The following is a 14,002-nucleotide window of genomic DNA, read 5'->3' as shown; positions in this document are numbered from 1 at the left end:
ATTAGAGCCAGACCCATGTAACAAGCCAGGTTTTCAAGGACCAACAGTCAACAGGCCACACTTTGGTTTATCTTCTTTCACCTTCTCCTTACTACAACTGATTGATAACACTGGTCTACAATTTTTGAGAAGTCGTCTGCTTCAGAGATAAAATGTGCTATTTATTATGTATTTTCATGTGCTGAATTCAAATATGACAATTAAAACAACTGATTGGCTACTGTTTCTAAGATATTTAAGTTTTTACATTTTATGTCTATGTATATTGTGTAGATAGTAGAGTTTTAATCATAAATTGTAAACCTAGGTCTTTTCATGTGTTTATGGTTGCTTTACAGGATAATATTTCACCTGTCCTGTTTATGTAACACTTTAAAAATCAGCCAAAGGGTTATATAAATAAAATTTATTATGAAACAAAAGGCAAAAAACTATTATGTACATAGTTTAGTCCTATTCAGTGTCTACTCGGCGCTTCTTGGCTTGTCTCTTGTATTCATTAAATGGAGCATCTCTTGTCACTGTCCAGCAATAGTCTGCAAGCATTGATGAGCTCCATTTGCCCTGATAGCGTTTCTCCATTGTTGCAATGTCCTGGTGAAATCGCTCGCCATGCTCGTCGCTCACTGCTCTGCAGTTCGGTGGAAAAAAATCTAGATGAGAGTGCAAAAAATGTATCTTTAGTGACATGTTGCAACCAAGGCTTTTGTATGCCTTGAGGAGGTTTTCCACCAACAACCTGTAGTTGTCTGCCTTGTTGTTTCCGAGAAAATTTATTGCCACTAACTGGAAGGCTTTCCATGCCATCTTTTCCTTGCCACGCAGTGCATGGTCAAATGGATCATCTCGAAGAAGTTCACGAATCTGAGGACCAACAAAGACACCTTCCTTTATCTTAGCTTCACTTAAACTTGGAAATTTTCCACGGAGGTACTTGAAAGCTGCTTGTGTTTTGTCAATGGCCTTGACAAAGTTCTTCATCAGACCCAGCTTGATGTGTAAAGGTGGTAACAAAATCTTCCTTGATTCAACAAGTGGTGGATGCTGAACACTTTTCCTCCCAGGCTCCAATGACTGTCGGAGTGGTCAATCTTTCTTGATGTAGTGGGAATCTCTTGCACGACTATCCCATTCGCAGAGAAAACAGCAGTACTTTGTGTATCCAGTCTGCAGACCAAGCAAGAGAGCAACAACCTTCAAATCGCCACAAAGCTGCCACTGATGTTGGTCATAGTTCATGCACCTCAAAAGTTGTTTCATGTTGTCATAGGTTTCCTTCATATGGACTGCATGACCAACTGGAATTGATGGCAAAACATTGCCATTATGCAGTAAAACAGCTTTAAGACTCGTCTTCGATGAATCAATGAACAGTCTCCACTCATCTGGATCGTGAACGATGTTGAGGGCTGCCATCACACCACCCATGTTGTTGCAGGCTACAAGATCACCTTCCATGAAGAAGAATGGGACAAGATCCTTTTGACGGTCACGGAACATGGAAACCCTAACATCACCTGCCAGGAGATTCCACTGCTGTAGTCTGGAGCCCAACAGCTCTGCCTTACTCTTGGGTAGTTCCAAATCCCTGACAAGGTCATTCAGTTCACCTTGTGTTATGAGGTGTGGTTCAGAGGAGGAGGATGGGAGAAAATGTGGGTCCTGTGACATTGATGGTTCAGGACCAGAAGTTTCATCCTCTTCCTCGTCTGACTCAAGTGAGAATGATTCTGATGCATCAGGAACCGGCAGTCCTTCTCCGTGGGGTACTGGGCGTATAGCTGATGGAATGTTTGGATAATGCACAGTCCACTTTTTCTTCTTTGACACGCCTTTCCCAACTGGAGGCACCATGCAGAAGTAACAAGTGCTGGTATGATCTGTTGGCTCTCTCCAAATCATTGGCACTGCAAAAGGCATAGATTTCCTTTTCCTGTTCAACCACTGGCCAAGATTTGTTGCACAAGTGTTGCAGCATATGTGTGAGGCCCACCTCTTGTCCTGAGCTCCAATTTTGCAGCCAAAATAAAGGTGATAGGCTTTCTTAACCATAGTGGTTATACTGCGCTTTTGTGATGCAAAAGTCACTTCACCACAAACATAGCAGAAGTTATCTGCACTGTCCACACAAGTACGAGGCATCTCTGCTCACTTTGGCTAAACAGAAATGTGTCCCTTTGCAAAATCAAACACTGACAAATAAGAGAGCACGACACTGTATGATTTCTAGAGCTGATATAGGGCAATTTGTTCAGCAGAGTGATGTAAGCTTCGTTATGATTGCACCATCCATGACTTCTAGGAATAACATGATGCAATTCATATCATGTATGACGCAATACCAGCTTCACATTGCATCATTCATTGTTTTGCCTAAAAAGCAAGTACTGTCCAAACCCAGTCATAGATTTATTCATAGATCCAGTCAAAGATGTATTTTAGTCATTTCTGGTTTAAATTGAGATCCCTTCCCTTTATAACTCACTTATCCTCCGCCATTCCCAAGTCAAGGGTCGTATATACTGACCCAATAGCATATCTTGAAAACTAGAGCCAATCAACAATTTTAAGCATCATTTTCGTTCTCAGTGACCCAGAATTAGTAAAGTTTGACTACATTTATTTCAGAAGCATTTTGGCTGTAGAGCAGTGTAATTGTGTAGACAGACAAGCATTGATAGCACAAAGTCCCTGTATGTTTGGTGCTATTTCTGACAGATGGTATTTTCCTAAGCCTGTATTTTCAAGTCAAAAATAACCTTCTCCCTCTGTTTCTCCCCCACCCGACCCCGATTCACAGGCTTATTTGCAACCCAAAGGTGGATTTATTATTAAGTTTCGCAAAACTCTGTATGGTCACTTGAGATTGTCTGAAAAGTGTTTTAACATACATGTTAGACTAGTTTTAGAGTTCATTACTCAGAGGGCTTATTTTTAGATTTTCAAACTTGCCATGGATCAAGCGCTCAGTGAAAATACTTGTTTAAGTAAATTAGAAAGATGGGGACTGCATTTACATAATACATGACTCTCCACTTTTCCCCCCTTTCATTCAGCAATATACATCTCTTCCCATATATCTCGAACACTGCACACTAAAAGCATGTGAGCTGGTTCAGATGGCCAAGTTAAACTTTGCCTAGAGAGTCTCTCTTACTCAGGGCTGCTCTGGAACCAACCTGCACCCTGGCAAGCCATCCCCCTCCCCACCACCCCCACATTTATTTGAATTTCCAATTAATAGCATTCAATTTAAATTTCACATGTTCTGCAACTTTCTATTCTACAAGGGCACAAGGGTCACGTGATTTGAAGCTGTCAGACTGGTGAGTGAGGGACCTGCTGCTCCGATTCAATGAAAGCTGCCATGGGAAGAAGCTGCACACTACAGAACACAGTGTGCTCAGGGAATCCAAAGCCTCAGAGCACGCAACATTTTATTTGAACACAGTCACTATGCACACCCAGGATGAGAGCTCCAAGGCCCCACTCCCGCAACTGGATCTGTGCACAGTTCCCTGTGTCGGCGTGGAGCCCCCACTGGGCTCCCTGAAGATGCAGGGGTTCACCCATGGAGATCCAGCTGCACAACTGGAACCTCAGACTGCACACTCAACAGATGTCAGTCAGATACACCAGCACATCTCTTGCTTATTAAAAAAGAAAACGCAGGTAATCAAATGTGAGACGCGACATCCATTCAACAGCATAGTCAAGAATTTACATGCAAAAGAGTCAAGACAGTCAAAGTTATGTTTCCTAGTGAGTATAATTATGACACATTGTACATTATAATGGGATTGCTAGTGCTCCAGGTATATTTAAGGTTACCAGAGCATTTTCACTATAAACCCCATTTTCAGGTGATCATAACTTTCCAAAAGTTCCACCCATTGGGCTGAAATTCTCCAGACCTGGTTTACACCTAAAGGCAAATATCTAGACACATTTGAACAAAAGAGTTCTGCTATTTTTGAGTATGAGAAGAGTGGGAAAACATACATGAGTGTATTTTCTCCATTCTAGTTTTGTTTTGGGTTTTTTTTGGTAATTGTGTCCTTGAAAGCTTTACAGTCAAAATGGCTGGAAATAATAGGTGGAAATTAGGCAGGCAAAAAGTCTTTTGGATGTTCACCTGAAAGTCAGTTGGGATTTGTCAGTTATGAGGTTTTGCACCTCAAGTTTTGAATGTATATTTTAACAATAATCTATGAGCATTCAGAAAGGGAGATAAGTTGCAATGGATACATGTGTGCAGATAACAAGTGCACATTGAATAGGTCAGCCCACTTTCATTCAGTGCATATTTATTGCCTATGCAGCTAAGGGGACCAAATGTGCCCACTACAAAGTTTTCAACTATGCAAAGCACACACTCAAGAAGGCAGAGCTGTCTTGTCTCATGAATCCAGGCATGTTGTGAACAAAGCAAGGCTGTAGAGTCCTTGCCTTAGTGAGTGCACATCTTGCACAGGACATACCATAGCATTCCAGCAGCATCCCCCCAAAGAATCACTGATTATGGAATTTCTTTTCCCTTTTAACTTGACCTAGAACAAGCCATTAAAAAATTACATTGAGAATAGTTAGGGTTGCACAGTTCAGCACTCAAGTGAGGAAATACTAATACCAATAAGACTGAACACAACCTACAACTGCTCCCTTTTACACAGGCATTTAAGACTAATTATATAACCTGCTTCCTCTCATAATACCAGGCATCTCTTACAGTCTTGTATGGTGTGCAGTGAATGAGCCCTTATCTGTCGGTGTGCATCTTGTATATAAATGACTTAGCGTCAGTTTATCTGGCATAAACTGGTAGGAGATCCTACACGTGGATGCATGGAAGGTTGTAAAACAACTGTATGATATTTCACTATTTCAGAAATATTATGTGATAATCAAAGACTATTTTAGTGCATAAGGTATGAAGTTAACATTGTGGGTGAAAACTTAGAGATCTTCTGTACTTCTAAAGTTTAAACATGAAAAATTAACTTTTCAGTGCGCTAAAACTGAATTACATTATCACAAGTGCTCACAAACCGGCAGAGAGTTAGTCATTATAGGAACCAGGCTTTGAATTTCCTGACTTGCACATCATGTCAAATTGCAACCATCACACTAAATTAGTAAATGCAAGGACTTTCACTCTTACTACCGTAAGCCAGTCTTACCAGCCATATTAACTTTAGTTCTATAAAAGGTAAAACAGTAAGTCATTGTAATACTTCTCCTTGTATCTACCTAAAAATTAATAAGAAATCAAAGCTTTGATGACTCAACAGAAACATGACCTATGCGTGCAGCAAGTGATTATTTTGCTTGTGTGCACTAAGTGGAACAGCTGATGCTCACTTAAGCATAGGTGATCTGAATAAGTTGTACAGGAACAATAAAAAGATATTTCTACAAAACACATTTAGATTACCAGCACTCTCTGGAAGGCATGTAAGTAAGGTGAGAGTGCAAGAAACCCATGCTTTTCAATATCCTCTGGGAATTTTTCTGAAATCACCAGTGGGAGAAAGCTCTAATTCTGTGGCAATCTTGCCTCTTGTTCTGCACAGTAGCATTTTCCAGGCAGTGCCAGCAGCTGTTTAAAAACAGCTTCCCCGAGCCTAGTCTGTTTCAATCTATAGATGCCAGGAATAGCATCACTGTGCAGCAGGATATGTGCGAATGCATCAAGTGATAATCTTTGTTCTTATGGGGGTACATTACAGAGATAAACTAGGGGGAAATATCAGAAACAAGATTAAAGAGATAAGTTAGTAGCTGAAAAATGCCTAGTTAAAATATCCAATGAAAAGGTTTGAAGCTTCCCCACTTTAACAGAAGAAGCACTCGCCCCTCACAAAAAGCCTTAAATAAAATTAAACCCTTGTCATGTTTAAGAGGCAAAAGAGAAGAGAAGGGCCCTGACGATCCAAAGATGTCAAATGAACAGCTAAGTACTTCAGACAGTCAGGGAAGGAAATTAGACAGCAGGGTAACTCCTCTTCTCTCAGTGGCCCATGGCTATAAGTGAAAACAGTTCAAAATCTGCTGACTAGTTCCCCAGTGGAAGCAGATTGCTTCCTCCCCCCCAAATCTAACTGGCTAAGCAGAGTTGCTGGAGAAGAGGGCCACCAGGGTCCTGAAATTCCATTGCTGCGGAGTTCCTGAGCACTGCAACAGAGGAAAACTGTAGGAGACAACCCTCATTTGGATAAGTGAGGCTCAGCTGAGGATCTACTGTACATCACACCAAGATTTTCTTCCCTTGATAAACCTTGTATCACATAAGAGAGCATCTAAACTGCTAGATATGCTCCTCATACGATTCACTTGCTGTATCATTCATCTTATTTCCAGTCAACAGGCACATTAGGCTAAATGCAACCAAATATTGTGCAGTCAGGGAGCCAGTTTGATACCCACAGCTGCAGAACTCTGGTTATAATAATACTAGCATTGAGGAAGAAAAATAAAGGCAGCAGCCCTGGAGCACAGGAGTTCTGGGTCCAAGGTGGAAAACAAGCAGGGGTTGAATGTCTAAGGAGAGTATTAATCAGAGTTGGATATGGAGTCCTTCACCCATGGTTCAGTGGCTTACATGTGGCCTTGGAAAGAAGGGATCAAAATTACCACCCTATGATAGCGGTCAGATGATTGTTTGCAAAGAGTTGGTCTCAGTCCATTTCCTAATGGACACTTGTCCATATCAAAAAACACTACTGCAATTGGCCTTAATTGCCTCCCTTGTTGGCATTCTGAGCAGAGAAGGCAAGACATGAACAGTCATGGAGAGCAACTAACCATCTCACTCTGGAAGGGCTGCAAAATACTACCAGGACAGTGGAGAAAGACTGTACAGCCAACTGTTCTTGCTCTACAATGAATTTCCATACCCAGGGCAGTCAAGCCAGCATCACTGAAGCAGTGAGGTGCCCTTTTCCATTACCCCAATTACAAAAGAAACCAGAAAAGTTTCCTCCTCCTAATTTTTTTCTAAAGTCTGTAAACTAGTATACTCCATATGGTATGCATCAGGCCACACACACACACCCCAAGCTGCAGAAGAAAGGAGGGTGTCCTGTGGAACAAGAAATTCTGCATCCAGGGAGTGGTACTGTTGATTGACCAAGTTAATTTCAAATGCTGAACCACCCCTAACAGGAGCAGACTATTTCCACTCCATACATACACTCAGCCTTTCCCAAACTGCCATGCATAATGTGAGGTTGGGGAGGAAGATGGACAGCATTCTGTTTCAATTCAAGGCACTTTGTTGGCATAAAACGTTATGTGTTGCCAAATATAAAAGCCAAACCTTAGGACTCTGTCAGAAACAGACAATGCATCAAGGATCTACAGAGTTTTTTAAGTTATAACAGTGTCCATTGCTGATTTGTTGTCAGTGTGCTACGTGATAACATGCTATCCCTCATGTCTTTCTCCTACAGTTACATTTTCCTCATCACTTGAAGAGAAAGTCTTGTGTCCTTCCTAATGCAAGCCACACCCCTTCCTCTAATTGCCAGGGGGAGCCCAGGGAGTGTGCATGGTTGAGGGGGTATCTTACACATATTATGCTTGGTACCTCCTATGCCAAGTTCTGTAAAACTTTTTCATAACATGGACCACATTTTAATAGAGACTGTCCTGTGGACATCTCTCCCCATGTGAGCATACTAGGTTGATGGCAGAGATGAACACATTCTAGCATAACAATAGCCCTCATTTTAGCTTTGCCCATGTCTCCACTGAGCTTAAAATATTGATGTTGTGAGAGAGAAAGAAAACAGGGAGTCCTGGAAAAGTAGGGTACACAAAGAACCAGGGTTTCTGTTGGAATGGGGGTCACAGAGAACCCCTGACATTGTAACCTGACCCATTCCCAAAGAGTTCCTGAAATAAAAGGGGATGGGAGGATGAAATACAGACAGCTTATAGGAGAGAAAGGAATGCAAAGAGCCTTAGTAGTGTGTGTAGTAAGCTTGGCCTACAGCTACTACAGTGATGAGTGTGGTATAAGAACCTATATAGAAGAGAAGTAAAGTGTGTGACCAAGTGTATTTTTAACTTTCAATGTGAGTTAGCAGCAAGATGTGAGAAAGCATCACTTTGGGATCAGCTAGCCCTGCATGACCAATGGACCACAGTTTGGGACCCACCTATACATCCCCTACTGCACCCCTACCTTGGGGATCCCAAGCCCCTACCCACTAATACCCCTACCCGCTGCCTTGGGGATCCCCAGCCAGCCACCAGCCCCACCCCATAGATCCCTACACGACCTTCCCCACAATCCCTCCTAACGAGGGAACCACCAAGGGAGATTGACCCCATCCCATCCCAGGGCCTCCTTCCCACACATACACCGCCACCCCTTCTCCCCCGTGCCGGTGGGGGGAGAGAACACCGGTGCTCAGGGCAGCGGGGGCACAGCCAGCCCGACACGCCGAGTGGCGGGGCGGGGCTGGCTCAGCGCTCTGGCAGGGGTCCCGCCGCCGCTCACCTGCGTCCATCCTGCGACTCCTACCTCCTGACCAGCCTCCGGGCCAGGTGGGCTGCGGCTACTGCCTCCTCCACATACACACACAGACCGCAACCTACCCCGTCCGCTGCTGACGAGTAGCCCTGCGCGCCCAATCAGAGAGCGACTCACAGCGCTTCTCAGTCGGGATAGGTCAAGAGGGGAGCCCGCCGCATTCAGCTGCGCCGCACCGCTTCCTCATCTAAACGGGGGCCGCCATTTTACTGTACGGAACGAAGGGCTCAGGTGAGGTGGAGTCATGTGGTACCAGGCAGAAGCTAGGGTCGGGGAATGAGCAGGGGATGATATTTAAATACTTTGCCATTACCGGATCTCAGCCCTGTGCCCAACCCCACCCCTATCTACTACTGGAGGCAGGTCTTATACGTGGGCGCCGCCATCCTGTAGTACGGATCAGGAAAGCCCCGCCCCCTGTTTCCAATATGGCTGCCTCAGTTGAGCTTCATTTGAACCCCTTGAGTCTCCCATTCCTATCCGCTCCCCACAAGTCCAAACCTCGCCTCAAAGAAAATTCCAGTGAGGGCACAGAGAGGGGTGTTATGAGGTCCCCTTCCGCGGGAGATAGTGCTGTACGGCGGTGCCTCGACCAAAATGGCGGCGGCCATATGGTGGTCGCCATCTTCGTTGACGGCACCGTCGTACAGAAACCCCTTCCCCAGGGAAGGGGGGCAGCTGAGGTGACCTGGCTCCGCCATCTTGTTGTACGGCTGGCCTCGGCCCCTGTGTTGGGAGGGGTGAGGGGGCTGGGGGGAAGGGCCAACCGGCCGGAGATGGTGATCTGCTGCGCGGCGGTGAATTGCTCTAACCGGCAGGGGAAGGTGCATAGAGGAGCCGTCTCCTTCCACAGGTAACAGCGGCCGCTGAAGCCGGCCCAGGTACCCCCGCCCCGACCGTCAAAGCCCGGCTCCCGCTGGAATCGCGGGGCACAGACCCGCCCCTCCCCCACCCCCTGACTGAGTGACAGACTGTACAGACAGACACCGACTGATCCCCCTTCTGGTCCCAACTTGAGAGATCTCCCCGACAGACAGACAGACATCTACCCACACCTGCCTTCACAGACTGACAGACACACACCTGCTTATCCCTCACAGGTAGAGCCATCTACCCACCCACCCCCCGGACAGGCAGCTATCCATCTTCCCTTTCCCCCACCACACACCCCTCCCGTGCCTTCCTACTTCCACAGATTGACAAGCACCTCCCCACTCCACCGAACCACTCTCTGTCCCCCCGCGGACAGACACTCACCTACCTCCTCTCTGTCCCCTTGCAGAGCTACACCTGGTGTCCACCTGTCGCTCCACCCTCTCACACATAGGTTCATCTGCCTCCTAACAGGAACACATGTATCTCCCACAGTCTGACATACTTACTTCTAGGTATACCCCCGCCCCCCGAACCAACACCACACCTCTACCTCCCCGTTGTCATAGACAGACACAAATGTACCTACCTCCATTCCTTTCTGGCCCCTGCACACAGACACATGTTCACCCCCAATGTCACACAGATAGACAAACTCACAACTTTCTCCTCCACTAGACACATGCCCTGTTTTTCTATCCCGAGGGCCGGGCCACAACATTTTGGCACCTGAGGCAGGAAGCTCAAATGACACCCCCATGCCCCCTCACTTGGGCCAAAACTTTGAAAGGTCTCAATTCTGCCTTCTTCCTGTTCTACTCCTCTCATGGTACTGCTCTGCTACCTACCCCAATAAAGGAGAACAAACAATTTAAAATGCCTTGTTCAAAAATTTTAAGTAACACTTAACTTTCAAATGCCTGAACAGCAAATGTAACTTTTCCTGTCTGCATAGTAAACACTGGCATTTTTATCTGTTTGAATAATCAAAGTGGTGCTTTCCATGCCTTCTTGGTTGCAAAAATTTGAACTGCTTCCTGAAGGTCCACAGTTTGGGCCAGCTCATGCTCTATTGAGATGGTTGCAGGGCCGACCAGCGTCTCATGTGTCATTGTGGAGGGTAGATATGTTTTTATTAACTTCAGCTTGGAGAAGCTATATTCTCCACTGGCAACTGTTACAGAAAGTGGTAGAAGTATGCGCAGAGCAACAAAAGCATTTGGAAAGAGGGTGGTCATCTTATTTGTGCACATATATTCCAGAACAGCCCTTTCAAGATACAAGAAATGTATCTTGAAAGGGCTTTCAGTTCCTCACCTAAATCACTCGCATCAATATCGCGCATGTCATCATGTGTCAACACTGTCTCTAGTGCCCTGCATTGCTGGTGTAGGTCTTCTTCAGGTATAGTGAGGAGTTTTGGAATATCATACAACATCCCAAATATACTGCTGTGTTCCTTGAGCTGCATGAAACATTCTTCAACTGATTGTATTGCACAATCTAGCACCTGGTTAAAGAATTCAACTTTGAATTGTTGTTTGGGGTCTCTTATGGGATTATCCCGTGCCTCGTAATCAAAATGTCTTCTTCTTTGGTGATTCTTGAATGGGTGGGAAAATAGCTTCAGTGTGAAGTTCCTCTGCCAACTTCTGTGCACTCTTCAGAACGTTTTGAAATCCCTCATCTGACCGGTAAGACTGTAGGTATGACTTTGCTTTGTCCAATTGTTCCATTGCTCCAGAGATATCAAGGTCAACACCTTGGAGTCTCTTGCTTACAACATTTATTTCAAACAGTATGTCATGCCACAACACTAAGCCACACAGAAATTTGAAGTTATGTATGTTTCTGGTGATTCCATTTCCCTCTGCCACTGTTCTCCCATGAACAGTTACTGTCCTAGCATTATCCTCCATAATGGCAACTATGGCATCATCTATCTTCCCAACTTGGTGTTTGATAGGCTTTATCGCCTTGACTCTACTTTCCCATCATGTGGCACTCAGTGGTTTCAGTGTCAGAGAGGATGTTCCCAGATGAATGAGAACTGCATGGGACAAAAAAAGCTCGAGGGTTTAACTCTCAGATCCGTGTCTGCACTCCTCTGTTCTTTCCTCTCATGTTGGCATCATTATCGTAGCCCTGACCTCTCGTGTCAGCTATCGCAATTCCTGTATCTTCCAGCCTTTTAAGAAGCACATTTGTCATACCAGCTCCTGTAGTATCATCAATGTCAATAAATTCTAGAAAATGCTCTCTGACAGTCACCATTGCTTGGACATTTTCACTAGGTTCTGTTGTTGTTACAAAACGCACCATTAAAGTCATTTGTTCCGTATGGCTGATGTCAGGTGTGCAGTCCAGAATAACAGAGTAATATCTTGCTGACTTCAGATCTACCACAGTCTTCTGTTTGACTTTAGTTGCCAGTAACTGTATGATCTCATTTTGAATTGTTTTTCCAAGATAGTGGTGTGTGTACATTTCTTGGGTGGTGACTCTTCTTAGATGCTCCTGGAGTACAGCATCAAACTCAGCCATCAGCTCCACAATTTTAAGGAAGTTTCCATTGTTTGGCACATACAGCTGATCTGAAGTGCCACGCAGTCCTAGGTTTTGGGTAGCATGCATTCTCACAATGGCAATGAGCCTTTTCAGAACATTTTGCCAGTAAAGAGACTCTGATGCAATCTTCTCTTGATGCTGATCATCTATGGTGGCCTTTAACCTTAGTCTCCTCTCAAGCTCTTTCCACCTATGGAATGCTCTCTGGTGATTTGCTGCCTTCTCATGGCATGCCAGATTTCTAGCCAGATTTTTCCAGTCCTTTGTTCCTGTAGAACCCAATGTGGCTGGAACATTAGACTGGAAGAGTTTGCAACAAAAACAGTATGCAGCATTCTGGATTTTTGAGTACATAAGCCATGGCCTCTCCACTTTGTCACCATTAGGGATTTCACGCCAGTAATGTGTTGGATGGAAACTTCTATTTTCATTGTCTTTCGGGAACATGAAGTTTTTCACTTGCTGTGGCCCATGCAGTACAAGGAAGTCCCTCAGGGTACTGCTCAAGTGGTCCACAGTCCTGGATCATCTAGACTTAAGGAACTAACCTCAGCAGCAGCTGTTTCTTGCGCCTCCATCACACTCTTCTCTGATCTACACTTTTCTTCAGGAGTGTGCATGGTTACATCCATTTGAGATGGAGATATGGATGTTGCAGTAGCTGCCAGGTCACCTGCACTCTGACTAACTGGAAGATCAGGCATCTCCTCACCGCTCACATCCTCACTGGGGCCGGAAGGCTCACCGTGAACATTTGTGTCTATGTATCTCAGGAGAGCTCCTTCCTGCTTAGATAGAAAAGCTTCCTTTGCTTTCTTTCTTTTTCTGAATGCTGCCCCAGAGGGGCGTTTTCTTCTTTCACTCATGACTGCTGTTCTGTGCCAGCTATAGTGGCTCTCAACACTCAATTGAAGGGGACAAATAAGCAGGCTGGTAGCAGGGCCTGAGTGAGGGAAGATATCAGCGTCTTAAGGGCCTAACTGGCTCCTACTACTTCAGTTGACTGTCTGCTCTCCTCAAGTGGGTTCAGGGAAGCAGCAGGAAACAGGAAGCTCCCTGAGAAGCTGGTGTTAATCAGTCCAGGCTCCTGGATGTGCTAGAGAGGTACATAAGAGGCTCCTCCTCCTCTCTCCCTGCAGCTCCTGCTGCTTTCTGTTATTCCCTTTCACCTTTTCTCCTGCCTGCCTGTTATGTATCTTGTGCCCTCCTCCCTTCAGCACAGCACTCCACCATCTCTGTGCATCTAGAGCAGAGAGAATACATATGCACCAGCAGCAGACATAATTTTCTACACTTTGGGTTTTAGTGGGGCCCCCCCACAGTCTGGCACCTGAGGCGGCCGCCTCAGTTCGCCTCATAGTAAGGCCAGCTACGTCTATCCCCAACCAGACAGGCAGTTAGACACATGCCAAACTTCTGTCCTATTTCTGCAACATAAATACACAGAGCTGCATCTGTCCTCCATCCTCCTAAGATGGAGAGTCACAGCTATCTCCATCCCCAGATGCACATACACCTTCTCATTTCCCCCTACTCAGACTGCCAGGTACTCACCTACCCCTGCCTTCCACTCTTTGCAGGTTTCCTACTGATCAGTGTAATTGTTTAGTCCTGCAACATTCTTAGATGGTTGATGAGGGACTCTCATGTTTCTTCCTCTCCTGTCAGATGCACATATTTATCCTCCCCTTTCTCTCCTGCCCCAGCACATGTATTTCCTGCACCCCGACAAATCTCCAACTGGTCAGCATATAAATGTTTAATCTTGCTGTACCTTTAGGGCCATGATGGGGGACATAAACATTCTTCCCTGATTCCCTGATACACATTGCTCCGCTTATGTCTGCCACCAGCCAGTGTAACTGCTTAGCCCTGCTGTGCGCTCAAAGTTGTTGATATGGGGGACAGAACACGCATCTCTGTCTCTCACATCTCCCTTCCCTACTTATTGTCCCCGGCACTCTACTTTTCTCCTTCCCCCAGACACACACACTTCCCAATATCCCCACCCCTGCAGATTTT

At 45.3% G+C, this 14,002-nt stretch overlaps 2 protein-coding genes across 2 annotated transcripts in view; one reads left to right on the top strand and one right to left on the bottom strand.

The window, feature by feature from the left end:
- ATG4B (autophagy related 4B cysteine peptidase) overlaps positions 1-8,589 on the bottom strand; it is a 35,776-nt gene extending 27,187 nt beyond the window's left edge. The window contains exon 1 of the mRNA XM_065411136.1: positions 8,507-8,589. Within this exon, the coding sequence (XP_065267208.1) occupies positions 8,507-8,516 (10 nt within the window). The 5' untranslated portion in view covers positions 8,517-8,589. The remainder of the gene's footprint in view (positions 1-8,506) is intronic.
- Positions 8,590-9,259: 670 nt separating this feature from the next.
- Positions 9,260-14,002, top strand: part of THAP4 (THAP domain containing 4) — a 62,139-nt gene continuing 57,396 nt past the window's right edge. Inside the window, exon 1 of the mRNA XM_065410902.1 lies at positions 9,260-9,392. Within this exon, the coding sequence (XP_065266974.1) occupies positions 9,316-9,392 (77 nt within the window). The 5' untranslated portion in view covers positions 9,260-9,315. The remainder of the gene's footprint in view (positions 9,393-14,002) is intronic.

Source organism: Emys orbicularis, chromosome 9, assembly GCF_028017835.1.
Source record: "Emys orbicularis isolate rEmyOrb1 chromosome 9, rEmyOrb1.hap1, whole genome shotgun sequence".
In the NCBI taxonomy this organism is placed as follows: domain Eukaryota; kingdom Metazoa; phylum Chordata; order Testudines; family Emydidae; genus Emys; species Emys orbicularis.
The sequence above is the reverse complement of the archived record's forward strand: the minus strand, read 5'-3'. Positions and strand labels throughout refer to the sequence as shown.